Below are 27,645 nucleotides of genomic sequence, written 5' to 3' on the forward strand. Positions count from 1 at the left end.
AAGATGGCCCAACCCCTTGTACCCCTACACCTGCATGGGAGACCCGGAAGAAGCTCCTGGCTTTGGATCGGCGCAGCTCTGGCCGTTGTAGCCATCTGGGGAGTGAACCAGTGGATGGAAGACCTCTCTCTCTGCCTCTCTGCAACTCTGCCTTTCAAATAAAATAAATAAAGCTTTAAAAAGAAAAAAATATTTATTTATTTATTTGAAAACCAAGATTACACACAGAGATCTTCCATCTGTTGGTTCACTCCTCAGTTCCAGCAACGGCTGGGGTTGGGCCTGGCTGAAGCCAATAGCCATGTATGTGCCAGGGACCCAAGAACTTGAGCCATTTCCACTGCTTTTCCCAGTTCATTTAGTAGGGAGCTGGATCAGAAATAGAGCAGCTGGGACTCAAACCGGCGCCCAGATGGGATGCCAGTATCTCAAGTAGTGGCTTTACTTGCTACGCCACAATGCCAGCCCCCACTAGTTTCCTTTAGAGGATGATATTTGTTGATCCTGACTTGACATTCTATAGATCTAAATCCCATTTGGGTCCTGTAACCCAAATTAAGCATATGTAACTAAATACTTCTTTGTAGTAATTCTTCCTTTAGTTAACATTTGGTTTCTTTTTCTGTGAAACCTTGATGTAAGAAAATGAAAGCGAGGGCCGGTGCTGTGGCGCAGTAGTCGGTTAACACCCTGGCCTGGGCTGGCGCCGCGGCTCAATAGGCTAATCCTCCGCCTGTGGCGCCAGCACACCGGGTTCTAGTCCCAGTTGGGGCGCCGGATTCTGTCCTGGTTGCTCCTCTTCCATTCCAGCTCTCTGCTGTGGCCAGGGAGTGCAGTGGAGGGTGGCCCAAGTGCTTGGGCCCTGCACCCGCATGGGAGACCAGGAGAAGCACCTGGCTCCTGCCTTCGGATCAGCGCGGTGCGCCAGCCGCAGCGGCCATTGAGGGGTGAACCAAAGGAAAAAGAAAGACTTTTCTCTCTGTCTCTCTCTCTCTCTGTCTACTCTGCCTGTCAAAAAAGAAAGAAAGAAAAAAAAAACAAAACACCCTGGCCTGAAGCGCCGGCATTCTATATGGGTACCGGTGCAAAACCCAGCTATTCCACTTCCAATCCGGCTCTCTGCTATGGCCTGGGAAAGCAGTAGAAGATGGCCCAAGTCCTTGGGCCCCTGCACCTGCGTGGGAGACCCAGAAGAAGCTCCTGGCTCCTGGCTTTGGATTGGCTCAGCTCTGGCCATTGCAGCCATCTGGGGAGTGAACCAGCAGATAGAAGACTGCTCTTGCTCTCGCTCTCTCTGCCTTTCCTTTCTCTGTGTAACTCTGACTTTCAAATAAATAAATAAATCTTTAAAAAAAGAAAAAAATGAAAGCAGGGGCCAGCGCCGTGGCTCCCTTGGTTAATTCTCCACCTGTGGCACTGGCATCCCGGTTGCTCCTCTTCCAGTCCAGCTCTCTGCTGTGGCCCGGGAAGGCAGTGGAGGATGGCCCAGTGCTGGGCCCCTGTACCTGCAGGGGAGACCAGGAAGAAACACCTGGCTCCTGGCTTCAGATCAGCGCAGTGCCGGCTGGAGCGGCCAATTGGAGAGTGAACTAGTGGAAGGAAGACCTTTCTGTCTGTCTCACGGTCTATAATTCTACCTTTTAAAAAAAAAAAAAAATACACATTCAGAAAAAAAATGAAAGCTTTGGTGTTCGGACTTCCTAATAACTGGCTAGTAAGATGAAGACACCTGTATGTTTCATTACTACACCAGGGTGGCTGTTGCTTATTAGAATACGTTATGCTCTGTCTTATATTGTTCACGAAGTGGACAATGAAATTGGAGTTCACACTCTGAGAAGTGCTCTGAGAATGCTAGACCTCCTAAAGAAACTGAATATCCTGTCAGAGAGTAAGTTTAGAATTGATGGGTTATAGAAGCTGCCATACATTTTTATTTTCTCGTCCCATAAAAAATAATCAACTAAGACTTTTCTGAGAAGAGCTTTTTGAGTGTAAACCTGGTATGTGCAGACAGAAGGATAGTTTGTGTGTTAGCTATTTAGGACTGGCACAGTTGGAATTCCTAGGATGGCCTATTGATATTCTGTTTGATATGGCTTAGTTCTGGGAACCCAACCCTCTGCTAAATTTGGAGCTTGCCATTAGGCTACCTTCCGGTTCTAACATGGGGCAAACTAGTAAATATTCCCAAAGTGTTTGTTCTTTTGAATCCAGGAGACACCAAACTGTGTGCCGAACACAATGCTGGCATAGTCTCTGGAGACTCAAAAAAAGAGACTAATAGTCTGGAGTGAGACAGTGAAAGGAGTAGTTTAAGTCTTCCTTATCTTTGAAAGTTTTTGATTTGGAGAATTTTGCTTTGGCCTTTTTTGCCAATAGTAATTCTTTTTCTTGGATTTGAAAAATAGTATGTTTTTAATGGTATAAAAGCCTTGTAATTATGTATCTCACAACCACTGTTTTATTGTAAGTAAAATGCATATGTTCTTCCAAGGCCCATTGGTCTTTTTGGTATTGGCTGAGACGACTTGGGCCTTGGAAAGGGTGGTGGTTCTGGTCCACACTCTGATGTGGCTCTTTGTGGAGCAGTTTGAAGAAAAACCCTTTCTCCAAGTAGCAGAATTGTATTTGAAATGATTTCAAAAGGCTGTTTGAAATTTTACAGTTGGATATTAAATAAAAGGGAAAAAGAAATAGAGCAACAATTGTGTAAATACGAGATGGAGGGGCACATCTTGCAGAAGAGGAAGGGTTTCTGAGAAAGGACTTCAGGCTTTAGTGATTCTGAGCTCACCCTGAAGCACCTTGTGGTGTGGCTTGTAGAAAGAAGTCTTAGGATGCCTCAGTGGTTTCTAAATAGTTCTTTTCTAGTCAAACCACATTTGGAGAACTACCTTAAACCCTGAGTATCCCAATGAGGTGGGACAAACTGGCATTGATTCAAGAGCAAGCCAGGGTAATAAGTGCATATTCTAAAATCACATCATCTAAGGAATGTTGGAAAGCAAGGATAGGCACAGCAGTAAAATTACTGCTTTAGGTGCCTGCATCCCATATCAGAGGGCTTGATTGACTACTCCACTTCTGGTCCAGTTTGTTGCTGATGCTCACCCTTTGAGGCAGTAGGTTATGGCTCAAGTATTTGGGCCCCTCAGAGACCTGGATTGGATTCTAGACTTCTGGCATCCCTGACTGTTGGAGGCATTTGGTGAGTGAACCAACAGTTGGAAGATATCTCCCTGTCTTTGTCTTTCTGTCTTTCAAATAAAATGAAAATAAGTGAAAGTTAAAAAAGCTGAGAATATTTGGCTATTAAGTAGGAATTTCCAAAGTAGGTCTTATATTTTTGCATCCTTGACCTGCCAAGCTGAGATAGATTGGAAGTGTTGATTGGTCCTTGTTCCATCAGCCAGTTCTTCTGTACTGCTGGCATGGGAATGTGGCCACATTCTCCACCATTGATGGGGGAAGAGTGTTTGAGGGGACATGTTTTCATCTGAGGTATATTTTATGTTTGTGAACTGTCTTCATCTTTTGCCACAATTCTTCGGGATTAGACTTTCTCTTAATTTTTTTTCTCTTAATTTTTTTTCAAGAAAGATTTATTTATTTGAAAGAGTTACTGAGACGGAGGAAGGTAAGGATGGAGGAGAGAGGCAGAAAGAGAGAGAGATCTTCCATCTGCTGGCTCTTTCCTAATGGTTATAGTGGCTGGAACTGGACCAGTCCAAAGCCAGAAATTTCTTCTCAGTCTCCCACATGGGTGCAGGGCCCCAAGCATTTGGTCCATCTTCCGTTGCTTTCCCAGGCGCATAAGCAGGGAGCTTGATCAGAAGTGGAGCAGCCAAACTCGAACTGGCACCCATATAGGATGCTGGCGCTGCAGATGGTGGCTTTACCTGCTGTGCCACAGTGCCAGCCCCTATCAGTGTTTTAAGTGAAGCAGCATGTACAGGAAAGGCAGATGTTACTGAAGGAGCAGAACTTCCTTATGGGTAAATTTCAGTTTGAGCAGAAACCATGTCCCTGAGCACTTGTTACAGGGTATAAGTGCTGTATTAATTTCCAATGTGGCTGCCCCTCTTAGGACATGGACTTGGAAGAAGTACTAGAAATAAGAAAAAGTGCATGTATAGCAGTCTTAAGTGATTGCAATGAGGTTTAAAAGTCTCAGAAGAGAATTGAGCGATTTTTAATGAATTAGCAGCAAGGCTTGGAATGATTTTGGTTATTTAATTGGATGACTTTACCTTTTATTTCTCCCCACTTCACACGAAAATGTGTTTGTTTTTTTTTTTTTTCTATTTTTATTTTTTTGTTTTATTTTTTTGACAGAGTTAGAGACAGAGAGAGAGAGTTATAGACAGTGAGAGAGAGACAGAGAGAAAGATATTCCTTCTGTTGGTTCACTCCCCTAATGGCCGCTACGGCCGGTGCTGTGCCGATCCGAAGCCAGGAGCCGGGTACTTCCTCCCAGTCTCCCATGTGGGTGCAGGGACCCAAGCACTTGGGCCATCCTCCGCTGCCCTCCCGGGCCACAGCAGAGAGCTGGACTGGAAGACAAGCAACTGGGACTAGTACTCGGTGCCCCAACCGGTACTAGAACCCAGGGTGCCAGCGCCGCAGGTGGAGGATTAGCCAAGTGAGCTACGGCGCGGGCCGAAAATGTGGTTTTAAAAATACATTTAAGCCATGGCTCACTTGGCTAATCCTCTGCCTGCGGCGCTGGCATCTCATATGGGCGCCAGTTCTAGTTCTGGTTACTCCTCTTCCAGTCCAGCTCTCTGCTGTGGTTCGGGAGGGCGGTGGAGGATGGCCAAGTGCTTGGGCACCTGCACCCGCATGGGAGACCACAAAGAAGAACCTGACTCCTGGCTTCGGATCGGCACAGCACCGGCCATTAGGGGAGTGAACCAACAGAATGAAGACCCTTCTTTCTGTCTGTCTGTCTGTCTCTCTCACTGTCTATAACTCTGTCAAATTAAAAAAAAAAAAAAAAAAAAAAAAAAAAAAAAAAAAAAGGCCGGCGCCGCGGCTCACTAGGCTAATCCTCCGCCTTGCGGCGCCGCTGGCACACCGGGTTCTAGTCCCGGTTGGGGCACCGATCCTGTCCCGGTTGCCCCTCTTCCAAGCCAGCTCTCTGCTATGGCCCGGGAAGGCAGTGGAGGATGGCCCAAGTGCTTGGGCCCTGCACCCCATGGGAGACCAGGATAAGCACCTGGCTCCTGGTTTCGGATCAGTGCGGTGCGCCGGCCGCAGCGCGCTACCGCGGTGGCCATTGGAGGGTGAACCAACGGCAAAAGGAAGACCTTTCTCTCTGTCTCTCTCTCATTGTCCACTCTGCCTGTCAAAAATTTAAAAAATAATAATAATAATAATAATAATAATAAAAATTAAGGGGGCTGGTGCTGTGGTGCTACAGGTTAAAGCCCTGGCCTGAAGTGCTGGTATCCCCTATGGGTGCCGGTTCAGGACCTGGCTGCTCCACTTCTGATCCAGCTCTCTGCTGTTGCCTGGGAAAGCAGTGGAAGATGGTCCAAGTCCTTGGGCCCCGCACCTGCACGGGAGACCGGGAAGAAGCTCCTGGCTCCTGGCTCTGGATTGGCGCAGCTCCGGCCATTGCGGCCAATTGGAGAGTGAACCAGTGGATGGGAGACCTCTCTCTCTGTAACTTTCAAATAAATAAAATAAATCGTACTGAGAGAAGAAGCCTCATGTCTTTCTGGTATTTCCTTTGCTTTTCTCATGATATGCTCTTTTCTTTAGGTGACAGCTAAAATACTACCTCTTGACCATCTTCCCTAAGTAAGTCTCTGTATTTACCAGCATTACCTGCTCTTTGTCTTCTTCCTAGTATTTACCACTGTAGATAATTACTCTAGTTTGCTTGTCTGTTTTTATTTGTGGTCACACACTCTATAGGGTCTTCTGGAATGACAGGGGTTGTTTTCAGTTACAGTTTTGTACCATCCAGAATTACTGTACTTAATTCACAGGGTATAATGATGATTTAAAAATTGTTTTCAGTTTATACTAATAACAAAGCTCTAGGAGTAGCAGTGGAATTTAAGCCATCTTATTGTAGTTCTTAAGTATACCTGTCAGATCTAGTAGGTTTACTATTTGTAGAAGTGTTTAAGTTTGATTGTTTGTATTTAAATGACAACTTTTTCTTCATGTTAATGAAAATTAGCTTCTCAGCTTTCAGTTTGTAGGTTTTGAACTAAGTATTCATTTTCCACTAACTTGTACCACCTTTTTCTTCTCAAGTCAGATATTATCCACCTATTGTGTAGGTGATGTGGATGATTTTTTTTTCTGACCTAGCTAAAAGTAAAAATTAGAGCTGTCATTAGGCAGACAACCCTGGACCTGTGGCAAAAAAAGCAAGGATGAACCTAGAGAATCTCAAAATAACCTGAAGGCCAACCAGAAAAACAATGTATTTTCAGTATTCTCATTGTAAATTGTTTATTCCTCCTATCCCTGAATAACTTAACTTCTCTATCCTGATTTTGTGTAGCATTACTTGCCATAAGTTAACTTTTCATTGAAACATCTTTGGCCTTGCTAGAGCATAGAACATTTGATGCTGTGGGTCCTTGATGTTCTCATCTAGCAGTCTCTTCCTCAACACTCTGTCTCTGGCCTCCTATAGCCAGTCTTTGATAGACACATACATTAGCTTGAAAGTTTTTGCTGCTGCAGGGATGTCCAAGGGTATAAAGGGGAGGAGTCAGTACACCTTGCAGACTAGTCCCAGTGTTCACTTCTCAGGACAACCTTGAGGTGCTCTGTTCACTCTAGGAGTGGGAGAAAAGGAAAAGGATGTGTGTGTTTGTAGGAAAATGACCCTGGGGGAAAAGAAAGGCTAATTGTTGATGGTAATGAACAGCTAGATAAAAGTGACTCACTTTATAAAAGTTCTTCACTTTATGAATTACTTTAATCCTATATTTATAGATTAACATCTTATATTTACATCTGTTAGCTAACAATAAATTGTTTGAGAATACTCACTCTCTTTTTAACTTGTTCCTTAGAAGTAAAGATTAAGTATATGCCTCATGGTGTCGAGGGCCATTTGTAGTCTAGGGAGTAGAGAGATAGTCAGATGTGCCACTTACTCAATCACCAGGATATTGTTGGATAGGTTTTCTTCTTTTAGAATTGGGAAACCTGGCTCAGATCATATCAGTACGTTTAGTCTTAAAACTTGTGTTCTGGGGCTGCTGTGGTGGCATAGTGAGTTAAGCCGCTGCCTACAACGCCAGCATCCCTTATGGATGCTGGTTCAAGTCCCAGATGCTCTACTTCCAATCCAGCTCCCTGCTAATGTGCAGCAGAGGACAGCCCAAGTGCTTGGGCCCCTGCACCCATGTGGGAGACCTGGAAGAAGCCCCTGGCTTCAGGCTTTGACCTGGCCCAGATCTGGACAATGCAGCCATTTGATGAGTAGTGAACCAGTGAATGGAAGACCTCTCTCTCTCTCTCTCTCCCCCCCTCCAGTTCTGCTTTTCAAATAAATCTAAAAACAACAACAGCAAAAACTTGTGTGCTTGCGAAAAAGCTTATAGCTCTGTTCTTTCCTGTCCATCTTTTTGGGAGTTATCCAGTTAGGATTCAGTGTCAGCCAATTGCCACTATGGTTTAGTATGTTTGGAATTTGTACTTCGTAGAAGCTCCTTTTGGTGAAAAGCCAAAGAGCATTCTGTAAAATCAATCATTTCATCTGTTTTTAAAAAATGTTCTGATTGTCCAGAGAGGTTTGAATGTGTGATGGGACTCATGTTTGAATTGTATTTTCTTAGGTGAGGTGTAACTGAAAAGCGATCTTCAAAGATGTCAAAAACAAACAAATCCAAGTCTGGATCTCGCTCTTCTCGCTCAAGATCTGCATCGAGATCTCGTTCTCGTTCATTTTCAAAGTCTCGATCCCGAAGCCGATCTGTCTCTCGTTCAAGGAAGCGCAGGCTGAGGTAAGGGGGCATGGTTTGTATGCTGACACAATCATAACTTCAGTCAATATGGGTTTTGAAGGTCTTTGGTCAGGCTCTCTGAAGTGTCAGATGGAATCAGGGTTGGCCTGTGAGACATTCCAGGTCTCTTCAGACAGTCCAAGTCAGCTTTGATTGCCATGCTCTTTAGCTAATTCCTCTCCTATGCCAGCACATAATATTTCCCATCCACTTTGGAAGAAAGAGCATTTTCATTTTATTTGAGCTGTTTGGTTTAGTTCTCAACATCTGATTATTTTTTACTGAAGTATTTTTGAAGGCTTGAATAGTTTATTTGCCATATCAGCAAAAAAAAAAAAAAAAAGCTATAAGGGTGAATAATATGCACAGCATTGTAAGAAGAAAAATCTTACCCATTAAGTAATTATTGAAAAACTTACCATAAGTTATTTGTATGCACTTAGTGTGCCAGTTACTACCTGCTTCTGTTTGATAAAACATATCCTAAAGCTGTCTGAAATATCAGTGTTGAAAACATCATTTTGTCTTACTAATAAATTCTTGAATTTATTGTGAGGTCTTTTTTTTTTTTTTTTTAAGTATTTATTTATGTATTTAAAAGGTTGTTATTCTACCTTTTAAGTGAAAGGGGAGAGCGAGAGCAAGAGAACAGAAGCACGTGTGTGCGTTGTCTTCCATCTACTACTTCACTCCCCAGATGGCTCTACCAGGCAGGTCTGAGCCAGCCAGAAGCCAGGAATTCCATCGCAGTCTCCCACACAGGTGGCAGGGGCCCAAGCACTTCCATCTTCGGCTCCCTCCACTGGCGTATTAGCAGAAAGTGAATCAGAAGTAGAGCAGCTAGGACTGGAGCTGGCACTACAGTATGAAGTGCCAGTCTCACCAGTATTTTTTAATTCAGTTTTCATACCATCAGATGGATTTCTCTATTTCAATCATGTGTTGAAATGGGAAACTTCTTTTGATGTTGTGAATCAGGCTTTTTATCTTTAAGATCATTTTAGGTGTTTTTTCTGTTTGGTTCTTTTTGGGAGGTAGATAAGGACTTTTTAGTAGGTATAAGTTTCTAGATAAATATCGATGTCCCTTTGGGAATCTGCACAATTTCATTCTTTCTGTTAAAATTGCACTAGCAAAGGGATTGGTTTTGTCACTTGGAACCCCTGCTGTTTATTTGAGATAAGGATCTTGAATCCTTTTCTTAGCTGAATGGATTATGAAATGTGCAGTAAACCTCAAGAGAAGTCAGTTACGAAGTTCTACTCTTTTTCCATAGCTCAATAGTCCTTGTAAAGATTGTTAAATGGTTGTTGAGGGTGTTTTCCTCCCCAAAAATAACAGTTTCATTTTCAAATGGAATCCGTGAAAAGTCAACCTGAAAATTAATTTCAGACTAGAGGTTGAACAAAAAAAAAGGTATGCATAAACGCTGAAGGAGAAAAAAACCATTAAATACATTTTTAATCTACTTCAGGAAACAGCTGTCAAGACCATGGAACTGAGCAGGGACTTTATAACTCCTTCCTTTTACCCATAGTCGTCGTCTTTTTTTTTTTTTTTTTTTTTTTTGACAAGCAGAGTTAGAGAGAAAGGTCCTCCGTTTCCGTTGGTTTACCCCCTAAATGGCTGCCACGCTGCGGCCTGCGTGCTGCGCCGATCTGAAGCCAAGAGCCAGGCCCATCTCCCATGCGGGTGCAGGGCCGAAGCACCTGGGCCATCCTCCACTGCCTTCCCAGGCCACAACAGAGCTGGACTGGAAGAGGAGCAACTGGGACAGAATCCGGCGCCCCAACCAGAACTAGAACTCAGGGTGCCGGTGCCGCAGGTGGAGGATTAGCCAAGTGAGCCATGGCGCCGGCCTAAATCTTCTGATTTAAGCAGTTTAAGCCTCAGTTTTAGCTCATTTGATTCTGAAAAATTCCTTTTTAAAATTTAGTTCACTAAGTGGGAACTGACTGGTTCAAAAGCAAGAGGCAATACAACCAAAAACTGAGACAAAGTTACAGAGCTGGTGTGTGTGCTGCCTTCTCTCCAGCAGGTTGTTACTCGGGAGGAGTTTCTTCCCTAAAAAACAGGTTTCTGTATTGATTCTAATCTGAATTCCTTTTTTTTATTGGAAACAGATAAATTTGCCACTGAATGTTCACTTTTTCTTTCTGGGCTATCTGTTTCATGGCTTTTTCTTTTGTTTCCCCTCTCCTACAAGGAAATTATCTATCCAGAGATTTTGAGAAACCATGCCTTTAAATTAACTAACTGCTGAGTTCTACAGAATTGGAGAAAATTGATTATTTCCTTGTATTTCACAGACTGTATCCTTTTAAGTGACTTTTAAATAACTTCAAATGAAATCTGCAAAGACTCATGCTCCCGCATCTGTGCAGTGGCTGCGGGTTTTGGATGCAGTATGCCACAAGGCCCTCACTAGTAATGGATAACAAGCAGTAGTAGCCTCTGAGGATGGGAACATGAATTGAACCCTCCTTAGTGGATCACTTCCCTCAGGCATAGCCATTTAAGCAGGTTGTACTCGGTTTCATAGCCTGCTTCTGCCTATCTCTTCCTTTCTTGTGTTGTTAACTATTTTTGAATGGAAAGTGTGGAAGGTAAGTTTTTTTTGTTTGTATTAATTGTACTTAAACAGCAACCTTTAATATCATGTATTTCTGTCAGTTGCCTCAGTTCATAAAATAGTAAAAAAAAAAAAAAAGAGCATAGTGCTTTCCATTCAGTTGAATGTGTTTCTTCTTAAAAAATCTGCTTTGTTTAGTTGTTAAATCCTGAAAAAAAGTTGACACATTTGCTAAACAGTTGTAGTAGTGCCCCCCTTATCCATGGGAAATAGGACCTGAAACTGTGAATCATGCTGAATCCTATCATGTAGACTATGTTTTTCCTAAACATATGTACCTGTGATAGTTCTCTTAGGCATGGTAAGAGAATGTAACGATGAGAACAACATGCTGTAATAAAAGTTAATTAAAATTGAGGAGTCGGGGCTGCCGTTCTGGCATAGTGGGTAAAGCCATTGCCTACAACACCAGCATTCTGGGAATATGGGTGCCAGTTCATGTCCTGGCTACTCCACTTCTGATCTAGATCCCTACTAATGTGCTTGGAAAGCAGCAGAAGATGGCCCAGGTGTTTGGGCCCCTGCACCCATGTGGCAGATCTGGATGAAGCTCCTGGCTTTGACCTGTCTCTGATGTGGCTGTTTCAGCTGATTGCTGGTTGCACCAGTGTATGGAAGAACTTTCTGTCTTTCCCTGTCTCTCTAATTCTTTCAAATAAATTTTGAAAAAAAGTTTTCTATTTCAGAAATTTAATTTGCCGTTTAATAATTTTTAAATATCCCCCCCCTTTTTTGGGGGGTGGGGGAGAGAAAGAACATGTGCTTCCATCCTGGTTTGTTTGTTTGTTTGTTTCTTTTTCTTTTTTTTTTTTTTTTTTTGACAGGCAGAGTGGACAGTGAGAGAGAGAGAGACAGAGAGAAAGGTCTTCCTTTCCGTTGGTTCACCCTCCAATAGCCGCCGCGGTTGGCGCGCTGTGGCCGGCGCACCGCACTGATCCGATGGCAGGAGCCAGGTGCTTCTCCTGGTCTCCCATGGGGTGCAGGGCCCAAGCACTTGGGCCATCCTCCACTGTACTCCCTGGCCACAGCAGAGAGCTGGCCTGGAAGAGGGGCAACCGGGACAGAATCTGGCGCCCCGACCGGGACTAGAACTCGGTGTGCCGGCGCCGGCCCATCCTGGTTTATTTCGTAAATGCTCACAGTAACTGGAATATTTGAGACTGGGCTGGAAACTCAACCCAGATCTGCTACATGGGTGGCAGGAACCCATTCACTGGAGCTGTGACTGCTGCTTACTAGGGTCTGCATTAGTAGGAAGATGGTGTCAGGAGCACTGGCTGTCCAGTGTGGGATGCAGCTTTCTACTGGTGTCCATATGGGATGCCGGCACCGAGGCTGCCGTCTTACCCGCTATGCCACAGTGCCGGCCTCAACATGTAGTTTTTACAAAGTTAGGTTACTGTAGATTCCTGTTCTGGAAGTGTTGCTACATCAGTTGTTTGTAGTCTGTTAAATGAAGGAAAGTACACCACTATCCTTTAGACTAAGAAGCCTCTGACTTCGAAGATGTATAAACTGGAGGCTGCTTTCTCTTCGCTACCTCTTGTGTACTTAAGAGCCTTGTGGTCAGATAGTGCCCTCTTGTGGCACTTTGGTAAGGTTTGACCTTGGAAATAGACCATTTGCAGGTCCCTGATAAATAAACCAATACTTACATGGTTTGGTATTCCTATTTTAGTTCTTTGAAGCTTTGAACAGTGCATTCTCCAAGTGTTCCTTGGTGTAAACTTGTTGTAACTGTATGTTTACAATCTTACCTCTTAGTGGGATCTGTAAATTCAGCCTGCACAGAGAGGGGTGACTGGGATGGTGGATGGACTGTTTTAATAGTCTAAATGCCAGAGAACCTGAGTAGTTACCTGTTCAAGTACCACAGCTTGCATTTCTTCCCTACCTCCATTGACCTCAGAAGCTGTCTGCTTCCCTGGGCCTGTGAAATCTCAGCAGTTGTTAGGTCAGCATGATCTCTGTTTCATTCACTACACTAAGGATTTTTATATTCTTTAAGTCACTGGAATCTGTCTCCATTTAAAATGTGCTGCAATTTTAAGTGATCTGTGTCTCATCATTCATTAAAGTGATTCTTGTGTATGTGTTTGTACTTAACATGGGCACTATGTAGTGGGATTAAATATTTAAGCTTATATCCTTGCTTTGAAAACAAAACTGAAAATGAATGACGAGTGAGAGCAGGGAATTCAAAATGTAAAATAACAAAAACATGTTGGCAGTCTTTTTAAAAAAATGTCGGAAATTCAGGGGTGGATGTTTGGCCTAGTGGATAAGACACTGCTCGAGGTGCCTGCATCTCATATTGGAGTGCGTGGTTTTGTGTTCTGGCTCTTGCTTCCAGTTTCAGCTTCCTGCTAGTGCACACCCAGGGAGGCAGTAGATGGTGACTCAAGTAATTGGGTTCCTGGCTGTGTCCTCGCCTGGTCCCAACTGTTGTAGCCACTAGGGTAGTGAAGCAGAAGATAGATGGAAGAGCTCATTCTCTTTTGGGCTTTCAAATAAATAAATAAAACATTTTAAAAATTCAAATATTTTTTCCCTTCCCCTCCTTTTTCAGTTCTAGGTCTCGTTCCAGATCATATTCTCCAGCTCATAACAGAGAAAGAAATCATCCAAGAGTATATCAGAACCGGGATTTCCGAGGTCACAACAGAGGCTATAGAAGGCCCTATTATTTCCGTGGGCGCAATAGAGGCTTTTATCCATGGGGCCAATATAACAGAGGAGGCTATGGAAACTACCGCTCAAATTGGCAGAATTACCGGCAGGCATACAGTCCTCGTCGGGGCCGCTCCCGATCTCGGTCCCCAAAGAGAAGGTCCCCTTCACCAAGATCCAGGAGCCATTCTAGGAACTCCGATAAGTCGTCTTCTGACAGGTCAAGGCGCTCCTCATCTTCTCGTTCTTCCTCCAACCATAGTCGAGTTGAGTCTTCTAAGCGCAAGTCTACAAAGGAGAAAAAGTCTTCTTCCAAGGATAGCCGGCCTTCTCAGGCTGCCGGGGATAACCAGGGAGATGAGGCCAAGGAGCAAGCATTCTCTGGAAGCACCTCTCAAGATACTAAGGCATCTGAGAGCTCAAAGCCATGGCCAGATGCCACCACCTACAGCACTGGTTCTACATCACGTGCCTCTGCGGTTTCTGAGCTGAGTCCTCGGGAGCGAAGCCCAGCTCTCAAAAGTCCTCTCCAGTCTGTGGTGGTGAGGCGGCGATCACCCCGCCCCAGCCCTGTGCCAAAACCTAGTCCTCCACTTTCCAACACATCCCAGATGGGCTCAGCTCTGCCGAGTGGTGCTGGGTATCAGTCTGGGACACATCAAGGTCAGTTCGACCATGGCTCTGGATCTTTGAGTCCATCCAAAAAGAGCCCTGTGGGTAAGAGTCCACCGGCCACTGGCTCTACGTATGGCTCATCTCAGAAGGAGGAGAATACTGCTCAAGGAGGAGCAGCCTATACCAAGAGGCAAGTATCTTGTTTCCCCTGCCTCCTGTGATTTATCTCACCAGTTGATAGTGTAATTGTAATGTGATCTAAGTTAGAGCTCTGATTAATGGTAATAAGGTAATCTCCATTTCCTAAACTTTTCATTAGCAAACATTAAAAGCATCACCCAAGGAAACCTTTAGCTTAACTCTAGCTTTCCTACCTTCCTGAATTTGTATTGCAGCATAAAGTGTCTTTAGACTCCTCTGCAATGATGTTTTCACATTTAAAATTTGCCTTGGATTCTACCAATGTAAGCCAGAGAACAGTAGAGATTTGTGGGTCAGCTATCAAAAAAATATGATCTTTGCCAAAATGAATGGCCATTGGAGCTGTTAGACCCTCTAGGACCCACCATCTACTGTGTATGATCTGCATCCGCCCATCATGGTGAAGCGCTGCACCCTCACAACCTCCTGTTGAGACTGGGCAGAATGGGAAAGTCCAAGGCTTAGTCCAGGAAGGCCTTGTCTTAAAACCATAAGGTGGGTGTGTGTCCCAGTAGAAGCCAACCAGGCTCCGTGTTAGGAGAGGACATGACAGTGCTTCCATCCTTCTACCCTGGGGGACACGGTGAGTTGGAACGCAAATCTTCTGTTTGTGTGGTTGGTTGGATGGATTGGGATGGTGGAGAGGTTATAGGGAAGTTGCATTGGGGCCAGCTAGATGTCAGGTGATTCACCTAGTGAGTGGTTTCCCTTTTCCTTTGTTTTCTTTTATTACTGCATTCTTCGATGTCTTAATTTTTTGATTCTTCTCTGCCTTATTAATGCAACTCTAAGGTGGTAAAGCTTTCTCCATTAATGGTACAGATTACAGATGTTCAGAATCTGTGCATTCCTGCCTTTAGCAAGTCTGCTTTAAAGTGTAAATTTAGTTCCTTGGCAGGGATGAGAATCCCTTTTTAGAAGACTTGCGCATGAGCTCTAACTTTCCCTAAGAAGGAAGATAATGATTTTTTGCTGCCACCAGCCCTCTTCCCTGTTAACAAGTACTTTGTTTTTATTTGTGTTCACAGTCCATTTCATAATTAGATCTTCTAGGTGACCTGACGCAATTTTGAAGCCTTTTTTGAGGCTTGTATTTCCAAATGTGAGTTGTATAAAAGCAAAACAGTCCAAGGTTGAACATTCTGTGTTAACTTTGCTGAAAACAGATTGTAAGGGACTGAGTGAAGGTTGGTAAGACTCTTAATTTTTTTCCCTTAGACCACGTTACAGGTAAGTAGGTTTCTGTTTTGTTTTTTTGTACCCTAAAAATAACTTCTATTTTCTTTTTGGTTGTTTTCGTAAAGCATAACTGCATGGACCATATATTTTTCTCCAAAATGCCAAGTTCATAGATCTATGAAGGAATGATAATAATTGCAGAAATTACTAAAAAAGTAAACAAGTAGAAAGCATTTTGGCCATATTAGAGTCCACAAGACTTGTTTGTTCAGAGAATGAAAGCCGGTAGATGGGTGCTGTTTTAGAGCAGATGGCTGAAGAAGCCTCTTGTGTGTCTTCTTGTGTTTTTATAACCAGGTATCTAGAAGAGCAGAAGACAGAGAATGGAAAAGATAAGGAACAGAAACAAACAAATGCTGATAAAGAGAAAATGAAAGAGAAAGGGAGCTTCTCTGACACAGGCTTGGGTGATGGAAAAAGTAAATCTGAACCATTTGCTCCCAAAAGCGATACCGAGAAGTCTTTTCGGGGCAGCCAATCTCCCAAAAGATATAAGCTCCGAGATGACTTTGAGAAGAAGATGACTGACTTCCACAAGGAGGACTTGGATGAACAAGATAAGGACAAAGCTAAGGGGAGGAAGGAATCTGAGTTTGATGATGAACCCAAATTTATGTCTAAAGTCATAGCAGGTGCAAACAAAAGCCAGGAAGAGGAGAAGTCAGGCAAATGGGAGGGCCTGGTGTATGCCCCTCCAGGGAAGGAAAAGCAGAGGAAAACAGAGGAGCTGGAGGAGGAGTCTTTCTCAGAGAGATCCAAAAAGGAGGATCGGGGAGGGACCAAGAGAACCGAAAGTGGGCACAGGGGGTTTGTGCCTGAAAAGAATTTCCGAGTGACCGCTTACAAAGCAGTCCAGGAGAAAAGTTCATCGCCTCCCCCAAGAAAGACCTCTGAGAGCCGAGACAAGCTGGGAGCCAAAGGAGACTTTTCTTCTGGGAAGTCTTCCTTTTCCATTACTCGAGAAGCCCAGGTCAATGTCCGGATGGACTCTTTTGATGAGGACCTTGCACGGTGAGATATACTTCTTGATCCTCAAGGCTTTAGTGTTGTCTCCTAATCTCTATCCCTGAAGGTTATCTCCTTTATTTCCCCCTGCCCAAGTTTCTACCTCTCTCTGGAATAGTATGTATGTGGGTCCCTGTGTCCCTGAGCCAGGGTGTTTAGGGGGCAGGATCACTGGGGTGCCAAGTGGTGCTTTCAGCCTTTGGTGACTGACTTGGTTGGTTGCTGGTTCCCTGTGCTTCTCTCTTGCTCTGTTCATCTCTACCTGCCCCCACTCCTGTTTCTAACTGTATTCGAGTTGTCATTTGCCTGTACAGCCATCCAGGAGCCGTGTCTCCATTCCTAGCCAGATCACCAAAGTCTGTATCATTGGCCACCACTATTGAATAACATTGCAGTTTATTATAGAGTTGGGCAAAAGCAGATTCCTCTTTATCTAACATCCTTCGCCCCCATACTTTAGGAAAAAGTGGCAATGCCCAGGAGGCTGGCTGTCTTTACTGAGTATAAACATGCTAGCCCTGCTTCATTGCGTCGCCTACTGAATGGTCTTAGCTGGCCAGGCTCCTTGATCTTCTGACAGGGCTCCCTCTCATTTGCTATGTGTTGAAACCCCCGAAGCTGAATCACTTAGATTTAACACTTGATTCCACTTGAAGATTTCCAGCAAAGAAAGTGGGAACAGATTTTGACTGCTCTTTCCCATAGCTATGTTGTGTTGTGTTGAGGCTTCTGTGAACTTTGGAAAGGAGAAAAAGGAGTTTTGTGGATAGATTAAATATCTTTTTTTAAGGAAGTAAGATGTTTTTATGGTTTAAATGTTCTCTTTCTATATCTTGCTACATTGGCCTCCCTGTGTTTCTTTTTTAGACCCAGTGGGTTATTGGCTCAGGAACGCAAGCTTTGTCGGGATCTAGTCCATAGCAACAAAAAGGAACAGGAATTTCGTTCCATTTTCCAGCACATACAGTCAGCTCAATCTCAGCGCAGCCCCTCAGAATTGTTTGCCCAGCATATTGTGACCATTGTTCACCACGTGAAAGGTGAGACCAGACTCCATTTCTGTACTTGTAACTTCCACTGTCATAAGCAGGAAGAAGAGTGAGCTGGTGAGGGAGCCTTGGGGGGCGGTGTGTGTGTGTGTTGGGGGGCCTCCTTTGTCCCTTTTGAAGAACCTATGAAGCTAGGGGCTAGCTTGAAGGAAATTCCTTTTGGGAGAAATTTCTGTCTTCAGTTGCAGAAATAAAACATTTTGAAGTGCCGGTAACTTAGAATCATGACAGCAGGTGAAATCTTTAACATGAAGGTTTACAGTGTTTAAAAACTTAGGAGGTAGGAAGATGGCTCTTCTCCCTTCTAGCCATCTCTTCCAGACCTGTTGTGGATTTCTCACCAAATTACTCTACCATCCCTTGGACAAAAGGAAGTGGGCAAGTTGAGGAATGGCCAGTAGAAGTATGTGAGCTGGAGCAGTCACAGGTTCCCTCTGAAATTTAAATTGCATCAGAAGTTGGTGCCGTGCTTCCAAGGGAATTATGTGCCAGGTGTCTCTTCATGTCTCTGGCCTTAGGGAACTACACTGGAACTCTTTTTGCCCAACATTGGTCTGTGTCTGAACCAGATATTTTTGCTTCTTCTTTTCAGTGTGTTTGTTGTATGGATTTGACAACTTGGTCCTGTTTCCGTGGCTGTAGATTCGTGAAGCTGAGCATTGAATCTGCCCTTTATAGAGTAACCTGTGTCTTTGAATCCCAACAGAGCATCACTTTGGGTCCTCTGGAATGACATTGCATGAACGCTTTACTAAATACCTAAAGAGGGGAACTGAGCAGGAGGCCGCTAAAAACAAGAAAAGCCCAGAGATACACAGGTGAGGGCCTCAACTTTGTATTGGAGTTTGTAATTAAAGACATAGCAGCTGCTGAAGTCATCTTGTTAAATTCTGTGGCCAATGCATCTTGAATGTAAAATTTGGGATATCCTTCAGACTGGGAAGAGCTGTGCGCATTTGTGTTTGTGAATGGAAGGGACACGAGCTGTGGTCTCTCTGTGGGCCTGCAGTGGGCCTGAGGAAAACAGCTCTCTCCATACAGATGAACTCCTATGTTCTGAGAGATGGCTGATAGTAACCTGATCACTGTGGTCATCTGTAGGTAGAGTAAATGCTATTTCTTCTTTCTTTCTTTCTTTTTTTTTTTTGAAGTTTTATTTTTATTTGAGTGGGAGAGACAGAGATCTTCCATCCTCTGGTTCACTCCCCAAATGGCTGCAACAGCCAGGGCTGGACCAAGCTGAAGCCAGAAGTGTGTAATTCCATCTGGAGATCCTACGTTGGTGGCAGGGGTCCAAGCACTTGGGCCTTCTGCTGCTGCTGCTTTCCCAGGTGCATTAACAGGAAGCTGGATCAGAAGTGGAACAGGGGCTGGCACTGTGTTGTAGCGGATAAACCTGCCTCCTGCAGTGCCGGCATCCCATATGGGTTCTGGTTTGAGTCCTGGCTGTTCCACTTCTGATCCAGCTTTCTGTTAGGGCTGGGATCGCAGTAGATGATGTCCCAAGTCCTTGGGCCTCTGCACCCATGTCGAGACCCATCCAGAAGAAGCTGCAGGCTCCTGGCTTTAGACCCGCCCAGCTTCGACCATTGTGGCCATTTGGGGAGTGAACCAGCAGATGGAAGTTCTGTGCGTCTCTCTGTGTCTCTTTCTCCCTCTCTGCCTTTTAATCTCTATAAACCTGCTTTTCAAATACATAATTAAATCTTCAGGGAAAAATAAAAGTGGAGCAGTTGAGACTGGACCTTGTACCCAGGTGCGATGCCAGCATTGCAGACAGCAACTTAACCTGCTGTATCACAACACTGGCCCCTCTTTTTGAAAATTTTTGTTTTGTTTTTATTTAAAAGGTAAACAGATGAAATCTTCCATCCATTGGCTTTCCCTCCAAATGCTCAGAATAGCCATGGATGTCAGAGATTTGAGCCACTGTGTGCTACCTCCCAGGATATGCTTTAGCAAAAAGCGTGTAGTCGGGTCACAGACCAGACGCTGATATGGGATGTGGATATCCCAAGCAGCAGCTTTACTGCCACCACTACACCACATGCCCACCCCAGTTCTAGTTTCTTAAAGCAAACCTGTGTATAGGAAGTCAGTTTTGTAGAAGATTTTTTTTTTTTGGCCTGGGGAGAAGTAGAAGAGGAGTTTGTTAAGATTATCTTAAATGGTTTAAAAGCTCAGTAGACTTAAAGAATATCTCATTCAGTTGTGAGAATCTATTCAGGAAATAGGGACTTTTTCTGGAAACAAAGTTTGGCTTTATCTTTAATTCCTTAGTAGTCAGTCCTTGTCTACTAGTATCTCACTAGGTAGGAGGACCAAGTTTATACAGCAGCGTTGGATTTAGGATCTGTTGGAATGTGTGTCATTCCTGACAGTTGTTTCTCACCTAAACCTGATCTTTTTTTGTGTTTTTTCCAGTTTTTTTTTTTAAATGTGTATAAGGTGAACAAATTTCATTTATTTCATATATACAGATTTAGAAACATAAATTTTCTTTTTCTTTTTTTTTTTTTTTTTAATTTTTTTTTGACAGGCTGAGTGGATAGTGAGAGAGAGAGACAGAGAGGAAGGTCTTCCTTTTTGCCGTTGGTTCACCCTCCAATGGCCACTGCGGCCGGCACATCGCGCTGATCCGAAGCCAGGAGCCAGGTGCTTCTCCTGGTCTCCCATGCAGGTGCAGGGCCCAAAGACTTGGACCATCCTCCACTGCCTTCCCGGGCCATAGCAGAGAGCTGGCCTGGAAGAGGGGCAACCGGGATAGAATCCGGCGCCCCGACCGGGACTAGAACCTGGTGTGCCGGCGCCACAAGGCGGAGGATTAGCCTGTTAAGCCACGGCGCCGGCCAGAAACATAAATTTTCATCATAGGTTTAACCCTCCACTAAGTATTCAACAGATAGTTAGAAAAAAAAAAAAAAAAACAAAAAAACAAAACAAACAAAAAAAAAAAACCAGTATTCCTCAACAGCAGAGACAAGGGCTGTAAACAATATTCAGATCCCAGATTTGCTCATATACATTACTTTTTTGTACTCTGTTAGTTATACGGATTGGGAAGAACATGGTATTTGTCTTTTGGGGGCTGGCTTATTTCACAAAGTATAATGGTTTCCATTTTGTTATGAAGGACAGGATTTCTTTTTTTTATAGCTGAGTAGTATTTCTTTTTTTTGACAGGCAGAGTGGATAGTGAGAGAGAGAGACAGAGAGAAAGGTCTTCCTTTTTGCCGTTGGTTCACCCTCCAATGGCCACTGCGGCTGGCGCATCATGCTGATCTGAAGCCAGGAGCCAGGTGCTTTTCCTGGTCTCCCATGCAGGTGCAGGGCCCAAGGACTTGGGCCATCTTCCACTGCCTTCCTGGGCCATAGCAGAGAGCTGGCCTGGAAGAGGGGCAACCTGGATAGAATCCGGCGCCCCGACCGGGACTAGAAGCCGGTGTGCTGGTGCCGCAAGGCGGAGGATTAGCCTGTTAAGCCACGGCGCCGGCTAACTGAGTAGTATTTCAAAGTATATTTATACCACATTTTCTTTATCCAGTCATTGGTTGGCAGACACCTGGTTGATTCCATGTTTTAGATCCATGAATTGATCTGCAATAGACATTGGGGTACAGACAGCTTTCATATGCTGAATACATTTTGTTTGGATAAATACCCCTGAGTGAGATGGCCAGGTCATATGGTAGATCTATTTTCAGCTCTCTGAGGAATCTCCATACTATCTTCCACAATTGCTTTACTAGTTTACATTCCCACCAACAGTGTATTTTAGTGTACCCTTTTCCCCACATCCTCACCAACATTTATTGTTTTTTGATTTCTGTATGAGAGCCATTCTAGGGGCTGACACTGTGACGTAGCGAGTAAAGCGGCCACCTGCAGTGCTGGCATCACATTTGGGTGCTGGTTCGAGTCCTGGCTGCTCCACTTCCGATCCAGCTCTCCTCTGTGTCCTGGGGAAGCAGTAGAAGGTCTTGATTTGCATTTCCCTGATCCTAAACCGAATCTTAATAGGAGAGTGATACTCAGATTCTCAAAAAGGAAACTGCTCTTTGAGGTTAGCAAGGCCTGGGTAGGATGAAATAATAGGTATGGCTGTAGATGAGAGGACAAGAAAACTTCCTAGGAACATAGGATTTTTATGTATTTGTTTGTTTTTTGAGAGTGGGAGACAAGCATCTAGATGCCCTTGATGGCTGGGACTGGGCCAAGACTGAAGCTAGAAGCTGGAAACTCAGTCAATCTGTGTCTCCCACATGAGTGTCAGGAACCCAGTCATTTGAACCATCACTGATGCCTCCAGGATCTGCCTTAGCAGGAAACTGGAGTCTGGAGCTAAAGCTGACTGTTAGACCCACTCCAATACTGGATACAGGTGTCTCAATTGGTGACTGTTAGGCCAAACATCTGCCCTTGGAACTTGGGATTTTAAGTGTCTGTGTTTGCCTGCCTGTGGGACTACAAGAAATAATAAAAAGAAATGTTTGTGAATCTGTTACCTTGCTTTAGTAGTAGAATATTACCAGTAGTACATTCATATATAATTATGCATATTTTTGTGTTTTCAATTTTAGGAGGATAGACATTTCCCCCAGTACATTCAGAAAGCATGGTTTGGCTCATGACGAAATGAAAAGTCCTCGGGAACCAGGCTATAAGGTGAACTGTTGCTTTGATCAGTAATTCCAACAAACTGAGTGCGTTGGGCATGAACTTGACAGAAATGTGTTTGTTTAAATTACTCTCTACTTAAGTTTGTGTTTTTCTTTTAAGGATGGGCATAATTCTAAAAATGAACTACAAAGGGTTAATTTTTATTAAATGTATCAACAACCTTTGTGAAGTGGTTAGAATATGGTAAATGACCCCAAAGTCTATTGAGGTGAGCTTGAGAAAAAAAAGAGAGGAGTTTTGGAACAAGTGCCCATGATGAGAGAAGAAACTTTTTGTGATATTTTTCTGCTTGTAAGTATTATCAAATCAACTGTATACATGCACTATTTGCAACCATGATTTCAAAAAGACATGCATGTCAGAGGAGAGTGAAATATTCTTAGCTTAACTTAGTAGACTGTTTATAAACAGCTGGTCCAGGTTTTTTTCTAACTGTACCATATCTATCATCTGTTGGTTACTGCTACTTTAAAGCTGAACATGACCTTGGTAGCCCAGCTGCAGTTGCAATGATGCGCACATCAGCGCTGTTAGAGATTAAAGCTTGGATGCAGTCTTTTACTGTGAGGTAACTAGATTGGGTTTTTGAAAATCTTAGTATTTATTGACCTTCATTCACATAATACAGTTGAAATAAAAAATTAGTGATGGCTGTTTTATGCTGCTGAAGTCTTTTCTAAAAATATTGATTTTCAAGTTTTCCCAAATTTGTCTTGTTCATGAATGTAATGAGAGGCACTCTTGCATAGTCTCTCTTTTCTTCCACCCCTCTTCTCTCTCCAAATAGCAGTCAGGTTGGCACTAATAAGTGAAACATGGAAGTGATCTCACCCTTCCTGCCTTAGAGGGCCAGGTCCATTAGAGGTGTTGTCCAGCTGCCCGAGGGAGCAATGGCTGTCCTGACCTTGCCTTTTCGTTTTGGTCTTTAAGGGGTGCAGAGGATAAAATGATAAACCTTCCAATCACTCCTGCTTTAATTAAAATTAAGCTTTATTTCACAAAAAAGTATAGTGGTTCTTGTAAGGATGATGTGAGGACAGAGTGAACTGCTCATTCCTTTCTCTTCTGAGAGCGTTCACTTCAGTTGGACAGATTTGGTGTGTGATGGCCCTGAAATTTCCTTGCATCTTTTCCATCCTTGGGTTTCCTAAGAATCATTGAAAGCCACTCCTGGGATGGTCTGGGTTCTCAGGTGCTGGGTTCATACTGTCTCTGCAGCATATGAGCCCAGTAGTTTTTAAACTTTGACCTGGTATTGCCACATTATGAAGGCTGCTGACATTCCCCATTGTCTCTTTCTGGACACGAGTATGCAGACAGTTCCAAGTAGAGGCTAAGCAGGGTGGCCACTACAGTGTAGGTAGGGGAAAGTGGACATTTCCACTCTTGGTGGGGACCAAGCTCCAAGCCAGTGTAACCAGGCTCCCAGAGCGATACTGGCCTTCTCTGCCTGTAGATGAGCCAGTCATTACTAGACATTAGGAAATGAAGCAAACATATATAACAGTTTCAGAAAGATTCCAGCCTCATTGTTGTAGAGAACCAGACTTGAGCTCTGTGAGGGATCCTTATGAGGTGACTTCTGTGGGACATCCTGCATCCTTCCCAAACTTGGCTCATGTGCCTCACATTCCTGGTGCTTCCTCTGCACCCCTCCATTGGAGTAAACACCACAGTTTGTGGGGTGGTTGAGTTGGCAGCCCTAAATCCCCAAAACCTTAATTTTGACTTCTCTTTTGGCAGGCTGAGGGAAAATACAAGGATGATCCTGTGGATCTCCGCCTTGATATTGAACGCCGTAAAAAACATAAGGAGAGAGATCTTAAACGAGGTAAATCAAGAGAATCAGTGGATTCCCGAGACTCAAGCCATTCGAGGGAGAGGTCAACTGAGAAAACAGAGAAAACTCATAAAGGATCAAAGAAGCAGAAGTACGTGAAACCCTTGAGTAGTCTTTTTGCCTTTCCCTTTGAGTTTCCACTGGACCTTTCAAGTCAGAGGACTTTGGGGTTGGGAAGCGCAGCATCTCTTTTAGTTTCTTTATACCATATAACTCTCCAGAAGCGTTCCTAGTTTGAAACTATCAAAGTGTGTGACCCTTGTCCAAGGAAGGCTTTGTGGGAGAAGTTACTCTGTTAACCTGACTATAGGGATAGTACAGAGACTCACTGCTTTAGACGTGTTTGTTCTTACAGCAAATTTTCATGAAGAGGATTTTTAGAAATGGCTCAAAGTCATTGTCAAGTAATAACACTGGTCAAAGAAAAAGGGTAAATTAGATAGGACAAGATTGTTGATTTTAAAATGCCTCTTAAACTAGTTTCACAGACAGTGCCAAGAGAGGTGTTCCAAATACTCCTTAAACAGAGGTGGCATTGTTGAGTTTTGTAGGGTGACATTCATGCCAGGGACTTGAGATTTCTATTTACGTTTTTGGAAGTGCTATGACTTTTCAGTCATGTGTCCATCCTTAAAAGTAGCAGAGATAAAGCCCCATACCTTCCCATAATAAGCAGTGCTTCTGTGAGCTTCCAACTGGCAAGCATATTCTTACCCATTTTCTCGTGATGAGAAAATGAACAGTTGGTATGATACCCATTTTGACCATTTAGAAGGTAAAGAAGCCAAGCTCAGTTCTTTGTCTAAGATCACAGATATTAGCTGACACCTAAACTCACATCTTTTGTTCCTCTTGGTCTCACATTCCCCTGTTACTTATGCATTAGGAGTTCTAGCAGCTCCCAGGACTTCCTAGAGATAAAAGGCTAGGTAGTCCTCAGTAGGGAATGGAAGTGGTGGATAGCAGGCCCTGAAAGCTGGCACAGGGGAGAAGGCACAGATGCCCTCATGTATTTCATATTGAGTCTGGATAGCCAGTTCTGATTCCTTTCCTTGGTACACATGCAATTTTACCTCTGATTTCCTGTGTGTTTTGGACAACTAGTGATTTGGGCAAGGGAGAAGTCATATGCCATGGTTGCCATTAATATGTCACCCTGTGGTTTACAACTGAAGAATGACTTAACCAGGTTACACAGCTAATAAGATACAATGCCAGGATTCAACTTTGGGGCCTTTTGAGAGCCTTTGTTTTGAAAACCTGTGGAAATTGCACTCATTTTTAGTGGGATAGAGTTATACTTTAAAAAAAAATTATTTATTTATTTGAAAGGCAGAGTTATTCAGAGGCAGAGGGAGAGAGAGAAGTCTTTTGTCCGTTGGTTCTCTCCCCAGATGGCTGCAGTTGCTGGAGCTGTGCCGATCCAAAGCCAGGAGCCAGGAGCTTCTTCTGGGTCTCCCACCTGGGATGCTGGCACTGTGGTGGTGGCTTTACCCACTATGCCACAACACCAGCCCCAAGTTACACTTCTTTTAAAAAAGCTTATTTTTGTCTACTTGAAAGAGAGGGAGAGAGGAAGGGGGATTCTATCTGTTGGATCACTCCTCAAATGCCTGCAACAGCCAGTTACAGGCCAGACCTAAGCCAGGACCCCAGAACTCCATCTGGGTCTCACCTGGGTGGCAGGGGCCCAAGCACTTGAACCATCATCTTTTGTCTCTCAGGATATATTAACAGGAAAATGGATGAGAAGTGGAGTAGCCAGGACTCCCAATTGCACTCTGATACAGGATGTGGACATCCCAAGTGGCAGTTTAACCAGTTATGCCATAAAGCCCACCCAAGAGTTATACTTTTGGGGTCAGCATTGTGGCGTACCGCGTAGAGCTACCACCTGTGACACAGGCATCCCATATGGTGCCAGTTCATACTCCACTGCTCCACTTCTGTCCAGCTCCCTGCTAATGTGCCTGGGAAAGCAGTGGAAGATGGCCCAACTGCTTGGGCCCCTGAAGAAGCTCCTGGCTCAGGCCTGGCCTGGTCATTCTGGCCTTTGGGGAGTGAACCAGAGGATGGAAGGCGCCTCTCTCTCTCTCTCTCTCTCTGTCTCCCTCCCTCCCTCCCCCTGACTCCCTACCTTTCAAATAAATAATATCTTTTTAAAAAAATGTTACATGGGGCTGCCTCTGTGGCACCCTGTCGCTGGGCCAGAATTCCATATGAGTGCCGGTTTGAGACCTGGCTGCTCTGCTTCCTACCCAGCTCTCTGCTATGGCCTCGGAAATCAGAGAATGGCCCAAGTGCTTGGTCCTCTGCACTTGGAGACCCAGAAGAAGCTCCTGGCTCCTGGCTTTGGAGTGGCCCAGCCCCAGCTGTTGTGGCCTTTTGGGGAGTGAACCAGTGGATGGAAGATCTCTTTCTAACTCTGCCTTTCAAATAATTAAAAGTTATACATATGAATTCTATGACAGTAACTTTGGGGGGTTTTTGTGAGCAGGTGCTAGGAAGAACCAGTAGGGGAGACAGGCTGTTTTCCATACAGGATAACTGAGGGAAGGAAAGGGAGTCAATGATAGGTTACTGAGACGTGACTGGCTTCTCCCTAGAAGTTCCCCTATGCTCTTGGGAGCCTGGCTTTTCAACCTTTAGTATATAGACAGTGACTCATCATGCTAAGCTAATTTTCCCTAGTCTGTAATTTCCCCCAGATGAAGGTAAGGCAAGGCAAGTAACTCTGGGAAGAGTTTCACCAGATCCTAGGGTTAATAACACAATCTGTTTGAGCTCAGTGGGAGGTGAGGTGTGGAGTAGTGGTATAATTAGCCAGAGTTAGGTTTGAATCCAGGTTCTGCCCAGTTCACCTGAGTCTCCTCTGTCCATAAAATGAGAGGAATAGTCGTAAATAATTATAGTGCTATTTACTGTATGCCTGCTATGTCAGTGTAGAGTGTTTAAACTTATTATTTACATAATATTTAGAGCAACCCTGTAAGATGGGGTAGCATCCCTGTGAAAATTAGAAAATAGAGCCGGCACCGCGGCTCACTAGGCTAATCCACCGCCTTGCGGCGCCGGCACACCGGGTTCTAGACCCGGTCAGGGCACCAATCCTGTCCCGGTTGCCCCTCTTCCATGCCAGCTCTCTGCTGTGGCCAGGGAGTGCTGTGGAGGATGGCTCAAGTCCTTGGGCCCTGCACCCCATGGGAGACCAGGATAAGTACCTGGCTCCTGCCATCGGATCAGTGCGGTGCGCTGGCCGCAGCGCGCCAGCCGCGGCGGCCATTGGAGGGTGAACCAACGGCAAAAGGAAGACCTTTCTCTGTCTCTCTCTCTCACTGTCCACTCTGCCTGTCCAAAAAAATAAATAAATAAATAAATAAAGAAAGAAAGAAAGAAAATAGAGCCGGCACCGCGGCTCACTAGGCTAATCCTCCGCCTTGCGGCGCCGGCACACCGGGTTCTAGACCCGGTCAGGGCACCGATCCTGTCCCGGTTGCCCCTCTTCCAGGCCAGCTCTCTGCTGTGGCCCGGGAGTGCAGTGGAGGATGGCCCAAGTGCTTGGGCCCTGCACCCCATGGGAGACCAGGAGAAGCACCTGGCTCCTGCCATCGGAACAGCGCGGTGCGCCAGCTGCAGCACGCCTACCGTGGCGGCCATTGGAGGGTGAACCAACGGCAAAAAGGAAGACCTTTCTCTCTGTCTCCCTCAACTGTCCACTCTGCCTGTCAATAA

General features: G+C 44.4%; 1 protein-coding gene across 4 annotated transcripts in view; it reads left to right on the forward strand.

The window, feature by feature from the left end:
* The window catches only part of THRAP3 (thyroid hormone receptor associated protein 3), a 72,437-nt gene that overhangs the window by 40,932 nt on the left and 3,860 nt on the right, over positions 1-27,645 (forward strand). For 2 of the 4 annotated variants that reach the window (XM_062190981.1, XM_062190979.1), the window contains exons 3-10: positions 5,770-5,808; positions 7,815-7,982; positions 13,184-14,089; positions 15,637-16,350; positions 17,212-17,384; positions 18,100-18,211; positions 21,974-22,058; positions 23,817-24,004. In XM_062190981.1, the coding sequence (XP_062046965.1) occupies positions 7,846-7,982; positions 13,184-14,089; positions 15,637-16,350; positions 17,212-17,384; positions 18,100-18,211; positions 21,974-22,058; positions 23,817-24,004 (2,315 nt within the window). In that variant the 5' untranslated portion in view covers positions 5,770-5,808; positions 7,815-7,845. The remainder of the gene's footprint in view (positions 1-5,769; positions 5,809-7,814; positions 7,983-13,183; positions 14,090-15,636; positions 16,351-17,211; positions 17,385-18,099; positions 18,212-21,973; positions 22,059-23,816; positions 24,005-27,645) is intronic. The other 2 variants (XM_062190982.1, XM_062190980.1) reach the window with 1 other exon arrangement.

The sequence above is a fragment of the Lepus europaeus genome, chromosome 5 (assembly GCF_033115175.1).
Source record: "Lepus europaeus isolate LE1 chromosome 5, mLepTim1.pri, whole genome shotgun sequence".
NCBI lineage: Eukaryota > Metazoa > Chordata > Mammalia > Lagomorpha > Leporidae > Lepus > Lepus europaeus.